This window comes from Hylobates moloch, unplaced genomic scaffold (genome assembly GCF_009828535.3).
Source record: "Hylobates moloch isolate HMO894 unplaced genomic scaffold, HMol_V3 SCAFFOLD_6, whole genome shotgun sequence".
NCBI lineage: Eukaryota > Metazoa > Chordata > Mammalia > Primates > Hylobatidae > Hylobates > Hylobates moloch.
The window spans coordinates 12868530-12887472 of record NW_026652281.1 but is presented as its reverse complement, the minus strand read 5'-3'; the positions used below and the strand labels follow the sequence as shown (position 1 = coordinate 12887472).

The 18943-nt window shown below is 38.0% G+C and overlaps 1 protein-coding gene across 2 annotated transcripts in view; it reads right to left on the bottom strand.

Annotated features, from left to right (window-relative positions):
- Positions 1–18943, bottom strand: part of ADAMTS18 (ADAM metallopeptidase with thrombospondin type 1 motif 18) — a 151673-nt gene that overhangs the window by 59207 nt on the left and 73523 nt on the right. For both annotated transcript variants that reach the window (XM_058440643.1, XM_032156372.2), the window contains 4 exons: positions 18081–18186; positions 14689–14826; positions 12491–12644; positions 501–596 (listed from right to left, as the gene is read on the bottom strand). In XM_058440643.1, coding sequence (XP_058296626.1) covers positions 501–596; positions 12491–12644; positions 14689–14826; positions 18081–18186 — 494 coding nt within the window. The remainder of the gene's footprint in view (positions 1–500; positions 597–12490; positions 12645–14688; positions 14827–18080; positions 18187–18943) is intronic.

Genomic DNA, 18943 nt, shown 5'->3' with positions numbered 1-18943 from the left:
GTACACACTAGGTGGAGGCGTCTCTTACCCTTCAATACGAAAGTCACTGTACATGATGGGAATCTATAGGGCATGTCAGAAGCTCAATGACAGGTCCTGTGAGTTGAGCTGAGTAGCCGAAGCCTTGGTCTGGAGGGACAGTCATTTCTTGACTAACAAGACATCTGATCCCTGAGACTTTTTAAACACCACAAGTTTAAAAGGAAAATGGTATGCAATGAAACCTGTTAGCTCACTGAAATAGAGATATTTTGAGCCAAGCCACCATCTAAAACAGGAAGACAAAGAAAAAAGAAAAAAAAATCTTCTTAAACAATTGAGCTATCTGGGTTATATGAGCATTAAGCTTTGTAATTGCTGCTACATAATGTAGGTTAATATAAAGAGAAGTCAGAGAATATAAAATACCAAACATTCATCCTAAGGTCACAATACAAACAGTTCGAATTCTATGCCTTATCAAATTTCTGGAGCTAAAAACTAACAAGTATGCAGTTTACCATACTCAAGCCACAAACGGTCCCTTCCGCTGCGGGCATAAACTTGGTCTCACACCTATGGCCTACTCGGTGGCACCAAAGTGATTTGCAAATGTCCTGAAATAAAAAAAAAAAAAGGGGGGGGGGCTGTTAAGGGTGATATACAATAAAAACAAAAATATTCAAAGATGTTGTATACAATATTATATTTGGGGGTAGCTGAAATCAGAGCAATTATTCAGAAAGTAGAGGCCAGTGAAGTTGCTAACATCAAAGTTAATATGTTTTAGCAACTATGTAAGTGGGGGGTTTCTACAGCATCCAGATATTCATGTGTGTTTCATAACAGCTGGTAGGTAGCAACAGTTAATTTAGAGAACACTTGGCTTGGAAGTGATAGATCTGGTTTCTCATGATAGTGATAATAATAACCGTGGTAGGAGGATACATCAAGATTTGAATAAAGCAAGTTGGAGTCAAATCCTCATCCTGAAATGCCTGGTTTCATGCCCTATGGACATGTTATGGAATCTCTTTCAGTTGTAGTTTTCTCACCTGTACGACAGTGATCAAATGAGCACTTGACCCTATAGACTTATTCTCAAGGATAAATGACGAACTACATGTAAAGTGATGGTTTTGCCTGGCACATGCAGTTCTCAAAAATACTACCTATCATTAGTACCTTATTCATCTTTTTAAAAAACGTTCTACAGTTGCTTTTTCAACGTCCCGTGCGTGCTTAACTGAAGTATTTACTATCAGTGCTGTTCATATTTTATTGATTGACTGATTGTAGAGACAGATTCTTGCTTTGTTGCCCAGGCTGATCTCAAACTCCTAACCTAAAGTGATCCTCCCACCTCAGTCTCCCAAAGTGCTGGGATTACAGGCATGAGCCACCAGGCCTGGCCACCTTCTTCATCTCTATTGCAATTTTCAAATATGTAGACAATTTAACTCTCAAACCAGACCTATGAAACAATTTCATTCTCATGCTAGACTGTGGTACACAGAATAATGGCCCCCAAGGACGTTCGCATCCTAATCCTAGGATCCTGTGAATATGTGAAGTTGTGTAGCAAAGGAGAATTAAAGTTACAGATGCAATTGAGGTCATCATCAATTGAAATGGAGATGCAGAAACGGTCTTAAATTTTCCAGGTAGGCCTAACATAGTCACAAGGGTCCTTATATGGGAAAGAGGAGCTTAGAAGAGAACCGGAGAGATGACAGCTTGAGAAAGACCTAGGAGAACGTTGCTGGCTTTGAAGATGAAGGAGGGGCCATGAGCCAAGGAATGCAGGCAGCTTCCAGAAGCTGAAAAAGGCAAGAAAATGACTTCTCTCCTAAAGCCTTCAAAACCCTGCTAACACACTGATTTTAGACCTTACCTTCTTTTTTTTTTTTTTTTTTTAAGACTGGGTTTCACTCTTGTCACCCAGGCTGGAGTGCAATGGCATGATATCGGCTCACTGCAACCTCCGCCTCCTGGGTTCAAGCGATTATCCCTGCCTCAGCCTCCCGAGTAACTGGGATTACAAGCATGCGCCACCATGTCCGGCCAGTTTTTTATTTTTAGTAGAGACGGGGTTTCACCACGTTGGCCAGGCTGGTCTCGAAATCCCGATCTCAGGTGATCTGCCCGCCTCGGCCTCCCAAAGTGCTGGAACTGCTCACATGAGCCACTGTGCCTGGCCTGATTTTAGCCCTTTCAAATATCTACTTCCAGAACTATAAGATAATAAATGTGTGTTGCCTTAAGTCACACTAAGTTTGTGGAAATTTATTTAGATAGGGAAGTAATACTTTTACTACCATTTTAGTGGTGGAAACTGAACTAATTCTTCATCTAAACTCATTTAGCTGAAAAAACTGAGCAAGCTTCTGATGCTGTTGAAGTTTTAAAGTCACATAGCTGGCCAGGAGCAAAGGAAGGCCTCAAGCTGGCCTGATTTCTGAGTCTAGTAACTTAACCACTACACTGGGCCTGCATTTGCCATTGGTGGATACTGGAAGGCTCTCAAATTCTCCAGGCCTCAGTTTTCTAGTCTATAAAGAAACGGAACCAGATTACTTTCCGTTCTAACAGTTAAAGTTGATATTCAGAATTATAGCACTAATGGAATGTTGTGAAACATTGTGAAAGGTCAAAGTGACTTCATTTTGGTGGCCACATTCTATTTCCTAAGATACAAATGTGAAGACATACATTTTGGGGAAAATAACAAGCAATCAGAGAGGAGAAAAATAATTTTTGTCATTACTTGTTGTAACTCTGAAAATTCAATGAACCAGGCACCTAATTCCCCAAACACCCCATTTCATGTAGATTTCACAGTTAGAAAACATGGCAAGAATATGCTTAGAAATATTTCAAACACTCAAAAAAAAAAAAAAAAAAAAAAACCTTTCCATGGGACTGAGAAAAGAAAACACAGGGAAACCAGAGAGAGATATATATACAGTAATTTTGGTCTTGTAGACCATAAAATTCTTCCCCTAAAAGGAGAATGGAAGAACACTGACGACATTACTTAGAAACACCAACACCACCAGCTGCCCCAGATGTGGGCACGTGTACCATTCCCAAATCTCAAAAGAGCTCCTAAGCTAGAATATATACATCTTCCCATGAACCTGCCACTGACATTAGCAGAAAGCATGAGGCAGCCTCCCAGCAAACTGAATCAGGGACATCATCGCTACGTGTTGTCATATTGAGTCACCCTGGGTTTGAGGTAAATCAATCAATGTGGGTAAGAGAGCTGCCTATGTGAAACGGGAGGCATGAGAGATAGCACTGAAAGGATTAAACCTACACTTAGAAAGCCTTTCAGAACTAAATTGTTTTTCTTCTTACAGCCAGGAAAAAGCCATAACCCACACCCAGTGCCTATGTGGCAGCCACCAAAATGGCCCTAGGGCAGACCAAAGAAAAGGAGGGCTAGCTGTCATAGCCAATGCCAAGCCACAGAGCCAAGAGAAGGGGGAGCTGGAGAGAACCAGGAAAACAAAGCAAAACAAAAAACACAGGGATTCCAGAGTGAAATAAGACAGGCTGCACGAACATGTTATTTCTTCTGCAGCGGAGTGCAGAAGTCAAGAGTAATTATAGCCAACTACATACTCTGAAGACCATGAGAGCCCCTTGAGAAGGCTCCCTTTCAAAGGAAACGCAAATCAGAGTTTGCACTTTTTTTTGCTTGTACCTCCCCCCTCTTTTTACCAGCATATTCAAATAACTTTCCCTTATCTATAATTCCCTGGACTTAAGTCATAATTTAAGGGAAAAAGAAATAAGCACAGAGACCCTAAGGTCTCATGTTGCCTGCATATGATTTTTTTGAACTAGGCAACATTTTAAAAGAAAGAGTCCCAGTGCTATCCATTATTCTGTCCTGTCACTTGCTGTGTTCTCCAGTTGTATTCTATAGGCTGGATACCCCTTCAAGTAAAACCTGACATGCTGAAAATGTCAATGGCTTTTGCAAACCAAATTTTATGAAGCATTACAAACTGAACACATCCAAAATAAAAGTTCTTCATCGGCTCCTCCAAACCTGTCCCATGTTTCACTGTCCCCATCTCACTCTATGACACCTCTATATTCCCAATGGTTCTGATAAAAACTCCTAGAGTCACCTTTGACTCTTCTGTTTCTTTCACATTCTATCATGAAATCTCCCCCTAGATCATGAAATCATATTGGCTTTGCCTTCAAAATATTTCCAGAATCTGAACAATCATGGCCACCTTCCATTTCTACCACCCTGTTGCAAGCCACCTGACACACAGCTCACTGCCAGGCCCTCCTCACAAGCCTCGAAGGTCTACTTTACCTGCACCCTTGCCCAGTTTATTCTCAACACAGTGACTGGAGCTGTAATGTCCAATATGATAGTTACTTTCTACATGTGGCTTGTTAAACCTGAATTTACATTACTTAAAATCAAATTAAGAATTCACTTCCTCAGGCACACTGGTCACATTTCAGGTTCATGTGTAGTTAGTGCCTACCATATTGGATAAGAGAACATTTGCAGCATTATAGAGACTTCTGCTGGATGGCACTCAGTTAGGGAGAGCCTTCCAGATCACCTCAGTGTCAGTCAGCTCATGGCACTTTTCTGCTCAAAACCCTGTTATGTCTTGTCAATTCATCACGAGAAAAATCCAAAGTCCTAACTGTCATCCATGAAGTCATATGCAATCAGGCTCCCTGTATCTCCCTGACATTGTATCCTACCAGTTTACACCTTGCTCACTCTGGTTTAGCCACACGGGCTCCCTGATGCTCTGCAAACACTCAAATCTTGCTCCCAAAGTGGGTATTTACACTGGCTGTTCCACTTCTTCAACTATCTGCATCTCTCTCTCTCTGACCTCCTTCAATTCTTTGCCTAAATTTCACCTCCTGTGACCTCGCTATTAAAAAATTTAATCAGCCACCACCCAGTCAGTCTCCCAATTTTCCTTATCTTATTCCAAACTTATTTAGCACTTGTGGCAACATCATTGACTTATTTACAACGTATATTGTGTTTTGTTTTCTCCCCCATTAGCCACAAGAGCACAGAACTGTGTTCTCTCCCTGATGTATCCCAAGCACCTAAAACAGTGCCTGGTACAAAGTAGGCTTCAGTAAATTTTTTTTTAGTAAATCAATATATGAATAAAAATGACAGACTTTATATTTTAAAATAGTCTTCATTTGTAATAAAGACTCTGGAATTTTTAACAGTTTTCAAGAATTAAAAAAAATAATAACATGAAAGAACCTGGCAAACAGTACATGCTAAAAAAAAAAAAACTGGATAATGAGTTTTGCATGAATTATTTCATTGTATCATCATTGTGGCCATATGACGAAAGCATGACTATCTCCTCAACATGCTCATGAGAAAACTGAGACTCAGAGAAGTTAAGAAACTTCTTCCAACTTCTTTTAGCAGTTAACTCTCTACTTGGCCTGGATTTAAGCCCATGTATGTCTGAGTTTATTGCCCAAGTTTTTAAGCTAAGCAATAATTTAAAGGTAACAAATAACAATTAACAAGTAGGAGTGACCAAGATTTGCCCCGATGCCATTTAAAAAATCAACTTCACAGAGGTATGATTTATTCAATAATAAGCATTCATTTTAAGCGTACTGTTTCATGAGTTTTGACAGATATATACACCACTATAAACACCACCACATTCAAGGCAGAATATTTCCATCACTCCGAAAAGTTCCCCTGTCCCCTTTTGCAGTCAATTCCCTTCTTACGGCAACCACTATTCTGATTTCGGTCACCAATAGGTGAGTGTTGCCTATTCTCTTAAATTTCATATAAATGGAACCATACACAATGTACTCTTTTGTTCAGCATGTTTTTCATTCATCTATGTTTTTGTGTGTATCAATAGTTCATTCATTTTTATTGATGAATGGAGTTCCATTATATGAATACAGCAAAATCTAATCTGCTTGTACATTCACCTTTTGCGGGACATTTAAGTTGTATCCAGTCTTTGCCTTCTATGAATCAAATAGTAGCTGAGAATATTCTTGGACAAGCTTTTTATGAACACAGGCCTTTATTTGTTTCAGTTAAATATCCTGGAGTACATTTGCTGGGTCAAAGGGTAAAGGTAGGTTTAACTTTCTACATTGAAACAACTCTGTCAAACCATTTCCAAAATGATTATACCCACTTGACACACTCATCAGCAATATGCAGAGTTCCAGTTGCTTCTGGTCTTTGGTATCATTTGGTGTTGTCAGTCTTTTTAATATTCTCCATTCCAGTCAGTGCGCAGTGGTGCCCCATTGTAATTTATTTTATATATTCCTGAGAGCAATTGATATTGAGTACCATTTCATGCATTTATTGACTATGTGTATGTCTCCTTCTGTGATATATTAATTTTATATATTCCTGAGATCAACTGATATTGAGTACCATTTCATGCATTTACTGACTATGTGTATGTCTCCTTCTGTGATATATTAATTTAGTATTTTGCTCCTCCCCTCCTTCTTTGATAAGGGGGTTGGCACTGGTACTGTTTTATATTTTTTCTAGGTAGATAATATGAGAGGGAGTATAGTATAATGGTTAATAGAATGTGCTACCCAGATCCAATATTAGTTCTGCCATTTGCTCATATAAAGCTTAGTAAAACATTTATTTTTATGTATTGTAGATTTCTTACCTAGAAAATGTTAATAATAGCACATGCCCCAAAGATATGGAAGTATTAATATGTATCATGTGCTTAAACTACTATTTGATACATAATAAGCACTGAATAAATATTAGTTATTATAATAGGATGGAAAGAGTATCTTACCTTCAATCTTCTATGAGTTCATTCACAAATAGATATCGCTACAATTCTGACTCTAAAACCTGGGCCTTTTGTTTTCCTGTGTATTAGCACTTTCTGCCTAATCTTGCTCAGATTATTTAACTTCAATTTCCTTTCTGCTGGATTCAGGGGGGACAATAAATAATGTTCCTGTCTCTTCCACCACTAGATAAATAAGACATTGGAGTCCAAGAAACAGAAATCTAGATAATAACCTTATTACTGATAATCATGAATTGGGGAATGTGGCTGAGATCTGTGGCCAACTAGGTCTTCCAACACTATCTCCACTGCATTAGACCAACTATCCCTTCACACTTGCAGGTAGAGGAGGCAAACACAAGTCTCCCATCTGAGGCAGGCAACCTCCAGGGTGGCAGAAGAGAAGTGTGCATCCTGCAGACAGGCAGCACAAGAGAGAAGATGCTGAGATGGTACCGCAGCATGCCTGCTCAGATATAGTCTTAAACTGGTCGATCAGGTAAGTCACTCCTGCTTCTTTGAGGAGGGATGAGAGAAGAGGCAGAGGGAACATCTTCCACTTTATGGAAATGGGAGTGCTAAAACATGTGAGCTTTGGTTACCACTGTAAGCCCAATAAATAATACTGAGTATCTGATATGACATCCAACATATGCTAGGCATGGCAGATACTCTCTATCAACTGAGGCAAGAGATGTGTGTACACAGTTAAAATGTATCACAAGTTTATAAAAGTGACACATAAGCTGGAAGTGGAGCCCAGAGAAAGAAATGTTTAAATCTCCCCGAGGAAATAAGGAGGTAACACTTGAACTGAATCTTTAACAAAAATAAAAAAAAGATTAAGTGTCACCAGGTGGCCACAAAGCATACTAGAATAAGAAACAGATACAAAGTCTTGTAGACATGGAAAAGGAAACATTTGGAAAACACACAAGAACATCAACATCACTGGAGCGTAATTGCATGGGGGAAAGTTAATAGAAGTTCAAAGGTGATGCAGTAAACTTGGTATATTACAAAGTAATAGTATAATAGTATCAAATAGCATGATTCCATGCTAGGAAGTTTCTAGTTATTCTCCATTCATTAATCCTGATGTCAAATTCTTAAAGAAGTGTGAAAGAAAGTTAAAAGTTAAATGTTGAAACCCCAAACTCATTAAGCCAAAGAGAAAAGTCAAGCTGGGAACTCGGTCACACAAACCTGTCTCCCCCTTTTGGTTCCTAAATAAGATGGCTACAAGATGAAAAACTACACACCTCCCCCATATTTTGCCCATAAGGAGATTCCTAGTGAGCTGTTAAAATTTCACCATGGCAATGGAAATTGATAGCTTATCTTTACAGGTGCAGTCGCCCCAGCCCATCAGACACAAATGCATATCTGATTGTTTCCCTGCCCCACTGTGTCTATATTTATCTTACGTAAAATGCAGTTTCACTGCATTTTTCCTCTGCCCCATTTGTTCATGTCATCTTATTAAAAAAAAAAAAAAAAAAAAAAAGCAGGTTCACTGAGCCAGACAAAGGCATGAATAACTATTTTTCCCTACCCTACTCTTACATGAAAATCGTGTACTTCTCAATTTCCCGCCCTTTCCCCTTTAAAGTTGGAGCCCTCAAAATCATCTTCAGAGAAAGGTATAGACCTGTCTCCCGGGTGCATCCTTAACTTTGGCAGATAAATCTCCTAAAATGCTTGAGACTTGTCTCATCATTTTTCTTAATTGACAGAAGAAATATACACCGATCCTGCTATCCTTCCAATACAATTCTCTCTAGAATGATGGGCCTGAGAACATACACAAGAATTTAAATATCTTCCCCACAATTCCTACTCAGCTTCAAACTCTCAGTGGGTCTATAAATAAACATTAAAACTGAGCTCCTGCTGTGTGACAGTAACTGTGCTGGCTACTGAAGTACAGAGTCAGCTAAAGAGGACGCATTTGTTCAGCTGCTCACTTCCAGCTTAGTAAAATAACCAGCACAGAAGCCTTGATCAGTCTGTGACAGCGCTTCAGACCCTCTGACAAAAAGCATCAGCTCACTCATGGAGTCAGTAAGCATTTCTAAAGTGCAGAATAATCAAATGGGCGCTCTCTCCACTTGTTACAGAGGGAATCCTGCTTTGAGTCCTTCCAGATGACACAGAACCATTAGAAAGATTCGTAACTCATTTTCTTGAACACTTTGGATGAGAACAGAGATCAAGTCTGGCACGCTGAAGACACAAAAAACTCGTGGCTGGGAGAGGAGGGGAAGATGGGGATGAGTGACCCAAAAGAGCCAGCCCCAGAGCCTTTGCCAGGGCAGCCACTGGGGAAGAAGAGTCAAATGTGATGGTGGCGATGACGCTGAAGACATAAGGAAGAGAGTTAGAAGAAACCGTACTGTTTATCAAGTGATGCGACTGTACCAATAGATGAATCTTCACAAATGAGCCATGGAGGAACTATTAAAATCTTCACCTTTCAAAGGTGAACTCTAAGGCTAACGGAGGTTGAGTCATTTCCCCAAGCTTGTAGGAAATTGAAGAACAAAATTTTAAAGCTAGGTCTTTGTGACTCTCAAATTCAGAGATTTGTGTGTGCAAATGTGTATGTGTGAATGCTCAAAATTGAAGATTGTCTAACTCAGCGATCCTCAATCTTGAATGAGCATCAGGGTCATCTAGAACTTTTGTTAGAATATGGGTTTCTGGGTCCTAACCCCAAAATTTCTCATTCCTTAGGCCTGGGATGAGACATTTCTCACAAGTTTCAGGTCTTGCTGATATACTGCACCTGCTGGTCTGAGAGGACACTTTGAGAACTACTTCCTTTTTGTTGTTTTTGTCCTTCCAATCACTATGCAACACTGCCTTTCTAGGAGGCATGGTGGAAAAAAAAAAGTAAAGTGAGGAAAAAAGATTAGAAAGTAATAATGGGACAATAAAAGCCCTGAAGACAAACTTCACCTCTTTCCTGCGTTGCCAGAGTAGGTCTAAACTGCTTCTACTGGACAGGATAAATAAGAGATTTTGTTGTTTTGGAAATCCCTCCTGGCTAGAGCCTGACAATATTTATGATCCTCAGAGGTGTGGCCATGGCTTCAAGTTATAAGTAGGTTTAAAAACAATACCGAAAGCTAAGGTGTGGGGAAAACAAGCTTCGGAATCTATCAAACCACCCTACCTTCTCCATTAACCTCATCACCATCTTAAATCATTTCTCTCTTAAGCAAGTCTTTCTTACCTTCCCTGTCCTTGTTTGACTCAATCTTTTCCTTTGGAATTTTCATTTCTCTTTGCTCTGCTTCCCATGAAAGACCATCAGAATGAGAAGCTGTCTTTTAAAAATATAGTGAGGTCCCAGAAAGCAATCTATAATTTAAAAAGGTTGTTTAAGCCCTGCACACTGCCTGACACAGACCAGGTACCCCACAAATACATGGTTCTGAAGAAATGATAGTAATTTTAGGAATCTCCTTTGTATTTCTAAAGAAAATCATACTTATTACCAACTGTGCTTTTGCTGCATAGTATGCAATAAATTTGTGGTTAATAAATAAGTAATGAATCCTTTAGAATAAAGTGAACAAGAGGCAAATTAGGATACAAACTTTTTCAACAAAGTGAATGGCTACTTACTTCTGCCAAAACCATCAACTTAACAGGCAAATAGAACAGTCTGTTAACTTTTTTCTTCTTAGGGATAGGGTCTCAGTCTGTTGCCCAGACTGGAGTACAGTAGTGCTATCATGCTTCACTTCAGCCTCAAATTCCTGGGCTCAAGTGATCCCCCTGCCTCAGCCTCCCTAGTAGGTGGAACTACAGGTACATGCCACTAGCCCAACTAACTTTTTTACTTTTTGTAAAGAGGGGGTTTCTCACTTTGTTGCCCAGGTTGTTCTCAAACTGCTGGCCTCAAGTGATCCTCCCACCCTGGCCTCCCCACATCTTGGGATTACAGGTATAAGCTACTACACCGAGCCAATTTGTTAGTTTTTACATATGATTCACCAGCATTTGTGAAGGTAAGGTCCATGTGTCATGAAGGATACACCAAAAAAATGTGAATGACATCTGGAAAATGTTTTAATAGTTAAACTGTATTAGAAAAAAATATGTAATCCCATATCAAACGTATGATTTAATGGATGTTATTTCTTAGAACTGGAGTTATATTTTGAATGTGAATTGGTTTCTAGAAAAGCAATAAGTGAATAATAATATGGAGATAACACAACTAAAGAAGGTAGTTATTAATGACTGAATATTAATGACTGAAGTTTAGGAAACACTAGCAATCGTGACTGGTACCAGTCACCAGTGAAGAAGTGGAAATTTCATGTCAATGTGTGTAACTTGTTTTGTCAAATTCCACCATTTAAAAGTTTGTGGCTTTGGGCAAGTTGAAAATATTTTCTGAGCTCCAGGTCAAAAGTGGTAATAATTCTTACTTGCGGGGTTTTTCTGAAGATTGAGGTAAAGTAAAATAAATCTTTAGGTAGAATGCCTTATGTGGGGCACAGGCTCACTCAGCAACTACTGGAGATGATAGTAAATGGTGATAGTGATGGTGATGGTGGTGGTGGTGGCAGAGAAGGAGGAATAGAGAGAGAAAGAGGAGGAAGAAGAGGAACAGGAGAAGAGGGGGAAAGAGGAGCTATAAACCTCCATAATTTCCATGCAATTTTCAGTTACTTAGAGCTTCCATATTTCTCTTTGGATATTGGGAATAAACCAACTTAAAAATGATTCTACTTTTTAGTATGGGCCGGGTGTGGTGGCTCATGCCTGTAATGCCAGCACTTTGGGAGACCGAGGCAGGAGATCACGAGGTCAGGAGATCAAGACCACGGTGAAATCCCTTCTCTACTAAAAAAAATACAAAAAATTAGCCGGGTGTGGTGGCAGGCGCCTATAGTCCCAGCTACTCGGGAGGCTGAGGCAGGAGAATGGTGTGAACCCGGGAGGCGGAGCTTGCAGTGAGCCAAGATCGCACCACTGCCCTCCAGCCTGGGTGACACAGTGAGACCCCGTCCCCCCTCCCCCCCCCAAAAAAATTACTTTTTACTAAATTTGAGATTGTAATACTGTGAGTAGAATGTCATTCTTGACCAAGTGGAACAAGATGTCTCTCATTTCTATAACCTGGACTTTTGTACTTTCCCAATTATCTTTTTTATAATTCTTTGAAGAAAAGACTTGACACAAAAATCTTATTAATATTACTCAAGATATACCTTGAATTTATAGACAATATTTAAAAAGCTAGCTGCTAATAGTTTTCCTGTATTATAAAAGGCATATAATGTATTTTGGGATGGTGATGATTTGAAATGTATTAATTAACAGGGAATAGGATCATATAGAGAACAAAAGCAGTGATTACCAGTAGGTACAAACTATTGTTCCCAGGTTTACTAGTAGGGATAAAGTCTTCATTTAAAGAGAAAGAATTTTCTACCAAGCAGTATTTAAACCGGGCATGGTCTATGTGGATAGGCCTGGATAATTCATTGACAGTAAAATTGCCAATTAATTATCATGCCAAACAACTGACATGATAGAGATAACCCAGACTCTAACCCCTGACCTTGGCAAACCAGATGTTTACACTTCGGTTAGGGACACAGACACATTGCAGAGTCTTAATGTAAGTTTGAAATCACAAGCAAACATACCTTCACAAAACCAAGGCTGCATAACTTGGCTTTCGCTCCAAATTGCCATTTACACTGTGTGTCAGCATCATAAATCTGTCCTGGTAGTTTGTCCGGATATTTATACTGTCCTGCTTGCTTGGGCTCATCCACTAGACACCCCGCCTGAGGTGTGCTGTAATGACAATACATGCTTATTAATTACTCTGTTGATCTGTGATCTTTCCATTTACGACAACACACTTCCAAATGCACTCATACAAAGAAAAACATAACATGGTTCAAGAAACAGGTATATGTTTAAAGTTCAAATCTATGTTTATGCCAAAGAGTGAGTCCTGTCTAAGAGGATGGAATGTACACAGCCAGGAAGGGTTTTACAGGATGCTGAAAATTCTAGCCATCCAAGTGATTTGGCTTGGGATTTCACAGGAGACAGGAAAGGTTAATACATTTGAAAACTGCCATCAACAATCTTATTCAAGAATATTTGACAATTTGTACTGAGTCCCTACTCTGTGGCAAACCTTAGACAAAGCACTAAAGGTACAAAATAAACCAGACAGACACAGTACCTGTCTTCATGGAGTTTTAAATCAAGTATTTTCTTTTTTTAAACAGATAATGGAGCAGAGGTCAAAGATGCACTTAAACTCACAATAAGCCTTACAGACAAAAATAAATAACATTCCTAAAGAATCAAAAGCAATAATGAACTGGGGGATGAGACAGAAAAATTTGCTTTAGATATGTTTGACTGGGACCTGTTGAGAGCAAAAATCAGTCCTGATGGCATGGATATTCTTAGCACCTTACCTCCACTTACTTAAATAATTAAAATATGATACCACTGAGAGGTTAATTAGCATGGTGGTTAAGTGTAATTTTGTAGTGAGACAGATGGGGGTCCTAATCAACCATGCAACCAAGACCAAGTTATGTAGCTCTTATACAGCTCATGAGTGACAATGACTCTCATAAAGGTTGTTACACAGTTCAAATGAGAAAATATAACATGCTTCATAAAGCACAGTAAGCAAAGTTAGCTGCTGCTGTTATTATTATAACATTTAACTACAAAAGCATTTAACTACATACTAATGGAAATTCAACCTATGTTAAGTTGATTTTGATTTTAATACTTATTAACTGCATTCTTATATGAGTTGGAAAAAATAATTTTAGTCACCAAACCATGAATTTAAAACTAATAGGAAAATCTTCACGGCAAAGCTTACTAACAAAAAGTCTGTTGATTTTTTACCACCCTTTGAGCATATGTGGTTAGATATCTTCACGTTTAGTATGTTTTGTATATATATCTTACTAATTCTTTAAACATTTGCAAATAATATACAGTGGTACAGGTTAAAAATAAAGTATCAAAAATGTCAATTCCCAAAGAAATTTCACTAACATCTGGTCAAAGAGATATGGGATTAGCATCTAAGTGTCCTTGTGGGTCAACATAGATTAAAAAGGTAGGGGTGTGTGTGTGTGTATTTCAACTTTGGGTTAATTGTTTAATATGAATTAAATAGTACAACTTTCCTAACTCCTACTTTTACTAATGCAACTTAAGGGTTTTGTGCTATTAGAAGCATTTTATATAGCTACCATCTTCTTTGTCTATCATTTGGACATAAAGCTAGCTCCTGGCCATTTCAAACACAATAGCCAAACAAGAAAATGCTCTATTCATTAAAACACAAACACACACACTCATACCATTTGAGCATTTTCAAAATACTCTGTGACACACTGATTGATAAGATTGAAATAATTAGTCACAGTAAAAAGACAATATACCTAGCAGCCTCTGCAAGTCACAGGGGAGAGATGGTTGAGCACAGATCCTTGAGTCAGAACAGATCTAAGTGTGTGTCTTCTGTCTGCAACTTACCAGCGATAGTACCTTAAGCAACACAATTAACCTCTCTAAGACTTGATTTCTCAACTCTAGATTGAGGATAACAGTATTGCTGTGAGGATTGAAAGAGGAAATACGTGGAGAACATTGAGCACAATATTAGGCTTCAATCTACTTTTTTCAACAACAATAATGTCATCATCACCGTCATCATTATCATCATCATTTCTCTTTCTGTTTATTGAGAGATCAAAACATATTTCCACTGAGTATTTGTTTTCACATCTGTGGAGCACAATTCTGTCATCACTCCAAATCTAGGAGCACCCCTGGATTTAACCTGTCATACCTGAGGAATTTCTTGAGATACTGGCGGCTGCAGGAGGACCATGAAAACACTCCATTGTTTCCGGTCAGTGTGGGAGACATGATATTGCCTTCAGCCTTTCTGCAGGGATTCCCTTCTCCATCGTGAATCATGCCAAAGCTGAAACAGAATGAAGAAAACAAAATCCTGCTTTGTGAACCCATTTTTCTGAAGGATAATCTGAGGAAGAAAAAAGATGTGTTGATCATCAACAAAACCAGGTTAGAGACAGAGTTATTAAAACTGGAAAAGAGAAAGACAAATTACTATAGACTGTTATAAAATTCACGCAGAAAATTTAAAAAATGCTGAGGGCTTTGTTATATTATTTCTTGACCACAGAATCAAAGAATGGTCTAGCTGCTACATATTTTATGGGCTGGAAAATTTTGGTCAAGTTAAAATTTAGGTATAAGCTAAGCCAAAGTGATGGAACAGCCAAATTATTTTATTTCAAACAGTAAAATTCTTTTCTGGTCACCAACCATGGAACTATGGTAAAGAAGCTGGGAGTGAGTAGGAAGTAGGTGCAGAGAGATGCTGATTATAAGTTGTTTATGAACTGTTCATACATAAGGCTAACATGGTATAAAAACTTCTCTCCAACTATGATCAATTTATTAGCTGAAATCGCAAACTCTAATTGTAATTAAACTCTTTTAATAAACATATTTTTAAACGCTTGAACCCCTTTATTGAAGGCTATTAAATCTTCACCATTACTGTTATCTTTCAGATGTATTATATGAGAAAACTTTAATTTATTTCATCTCATCACAGAAGGGTCTAGTAATTATGGAAGAAAAACTTTAGGTGTCTACTCCCTAGAAATCATGCACATTATACCTAAAGAATTCTCAAATTTCCTGACAGGAAGAATAAATGTGACATTAATGTGCATATCCACATAGGATACGTACCACAAAGACAAAGCTAACTTCAGGTGATATTAAAGTGGTAGAAGATGGGGAAGTAAGAGTCTTTGATCTTCTCTAAAAAATTCAGTGCCAAGAAAAGCCTTTTCTGATTTTTTTTTTTTAGGGATGCAGAGAACAGAATGGAGGGATATAAATATGAATTTCATCATTAATTTATATTGTTCTTAATCTCATTATTTAAAAGAATAAAACTTGTTTCTTAGACCATATATTTATAAGGCAGATATGATTCCCATGTAAATAAATATGTTATTCTGATATAATTTCATTTATAGAGTTAGCCTTTGAAAGTAGTCTATACCAAATAAATATGTTGTGATAAAAGATATGACTCTTTTTGTGACCTATGTCTATAATATGGCCATTTTTCCAGCATTCCTTCCAGTTTGTCAGGAAAATAGTAGCAGGGCAGCTGTATGCTATGATCCTATCAGTGACTTCCTTAGGTATTCAGAGGTGACCACTCAAAAATAGGTATGGACTAACCCCAATGTATACTCAGTGAAAGCATTTTCTTATCCTCAGCTTTTCCCTATTTAATTCTTCTTCTCACCTAACCAAGACGTTAAGGGGATTTGTTTGAGAGACACTCTTTCTAAATATATTTGTGAAAGTCAAAAACAGAAAGAAACCTATAAATAAAGCATGAGAAGAAAGAGCAAGAATCCCAGAAACAGAGATGGGGTAGGAGAGATTGAAGCCCTTACGCTAGAGGAAAAGAACTTACTTAGAACTTCAGTGGAATTTTATGTGCATAAGAAAACCAAGCTGGAATTTAATTTTGAACTTAATATTCTTAAATTCACTTTAATAGCATTTTAGATGATGATAACATATTTTCTTTAGCATGTGCCAAATGCCATATAAATATCTCAGGAATTGTCTGTTTCAAAACTTCATAAGGCCATGTTATTTAGAACTTAAGTATGTATTTTATTTTACATCTGTCCTTCCCCCAACCTCTGACTTCTCTCCCGCATCCTACCTGAAGAATATGTTCTGCTTTTCCTTATCTAAAATGTTGGATTTTGATGTTGGATAATTTTAACACATATGCAAAGATAATGAAATTTTTCAATGACCAGTATTTTGAAAAGTGAGACCTGTTCATTTGGACTTGATGATAGTAAAACAAACTTAGACATACATTTGATATGCACACATATTTTATTTCCTGCTTTGTATGAGAAGCATTGTTCTTAATGAGCATTTTTGCTTCTCCATTTACAATTTTAAAATTGGCTTATTCATATCTAAGAAAGTGTGCATATGTGTCTAAGTGTGTGTGTATGTATGTATAATAATGTTGGAAATTTGTTGGACAACAATAACAACAATGACCAAGATTTAAATTTCCTAAAGATAATAAATGTAGCTTATAGAAGATAATGGCACTGTTCCAGCACGGTGGCTCACACCTGTAATCTCAGCACTTTGGGAGACCGAGGTGGGCAGATCACCTGTAGTCAGCCTGGCCAACATGGTGAACCCTCATCTCTACTAAAACTATAAAAATTAGCCAGGCATGGTAGTGGGCACTGGTAATCCCAGATACTCAGGAGGCAGAGTCAGGAGAATCACTTGAACCCGGGAGGCGGAGGTTGCAGCGAGCCAAGATCGTGCCACTGCACTCCAGCCAGGGCGACAGACCGAGACTCTGTCTCAAAAAAAGAAAAAAGATTCCAGCACCAACATATAAAAATATCAACTATGGTTACTGAATGATGTTTGCTTTTAAGTCAAAAATTAACTAAACGCTTTGAAAATATATGAGTTATTTCCTGTATGTTGAATAAAATATACACACAAGTACACACACAAAAACATTCCTAAACTGGTATATCTGAAGAGTACTACACGTTGAAATAATTATTTTGTAAAGTATTATACTTGCTCCAATGCAGCTGCTATTGCTCAAATATTTGAAAATTCTCTATAGCGTTGTCTCCGTCATAAAAGGAAGATTTAGTAACACCAATTAAAAGAATATTAAGTACATGCAATGTTGCCAACTAAAAGAATATTCAGTAAATGCAGCAAAAGTTTTTTTAAAAAGCAGCATGCCATTATACTCTGGGAATTTATTTTTCTCCATGATTACTTCCTGTGCATAAAGAATCAGCTAGAAGTGTCTTCAGTGCTGCAAAACATGAACAAAAATAAACAAATGCCTAACAGCCTAGAGACTTAGTTAAATAACTTGCAGTCTATGCACACGAAGGAGTACTGTGTGGCTATAAAATGCTGCTGTTTAAAAAGAATGAAATCAACAACAACTAGCCTTTATTGAGCCATTTGTATACTCAGAAACTATTCTAAGCTTTACACAAGACTGATCCTCTTTGTTCTGCCTAAGTCAACAACAATGGTTAGAGGAACGCCAAAGAATCAGCCAACTAATTTTCACATAAAGTAGTGGGTCAAAGAGCCACTTACTTGTGCCCCGACTCATGAGCGATGGTGAAGGCAAGGCCAAGTCCTGTGTCCTCATTGATGGTACAACTTCGGTACTTAGAGCACATGCCACTGATGGGGGCAAACCCTATTGAAAGAGCAGTTTCAAATGTGAATCCAAAGGTTGCACAGACAGATATATGATGATTTATGTCCTCAAAATGTTCTACACAGTTTTAGTTTAATAGATCAATGCATTCAATGTTTTTGAAAAAAGAAAAAAAAAATTAACGATCTATAGTTCTTTGTCCTGTGTAATGATAATGTATAAATGCAGCATCTCCTATTTTCTTGCTTTTGTTACATATTGTTATCAACTGATCCTCGTAAGAGCCCTGTAAGGTCAGTATGAGTACTGTAATTCCCATTTTACATTTAGTTTATTTAGTAAGTCACAGAATATTTATATGCCTTGTCGGAGTTTATCATTCGGGTCAGAGCAACGGATAGAATGATAGCAAAACCAATGCAAAATGCTCACTGAACAGTGGCATTAACGTCACAGCTCAGGGTGTATTTTCCAAGGAAAGACACACATCCTGGTCTTTTACTAGAGAAGAAAACATGAAAATGCCTAAGCAATGTATGCAGATTAAATTCATTTTTCTCTGGTTCTTTATAAAGTGGTAAGTGCTTCTGTTCCCAAAGTTACCTCCCTCTAAGAGCCATTATAAAGGCATCCCGGCCAGCCCTTAAGTCTATCTTGAAATACGATGCAGTATGTGAGAACATCTTTCTTTCCAGCTTTGGGTCCTAATAATCAGTAGAAAAAATCAGCTGGGAAATCTAATATAAAGGCACAAATAAGGGGTGGCATCTTTATCATTACTGCCATCATCATAGTC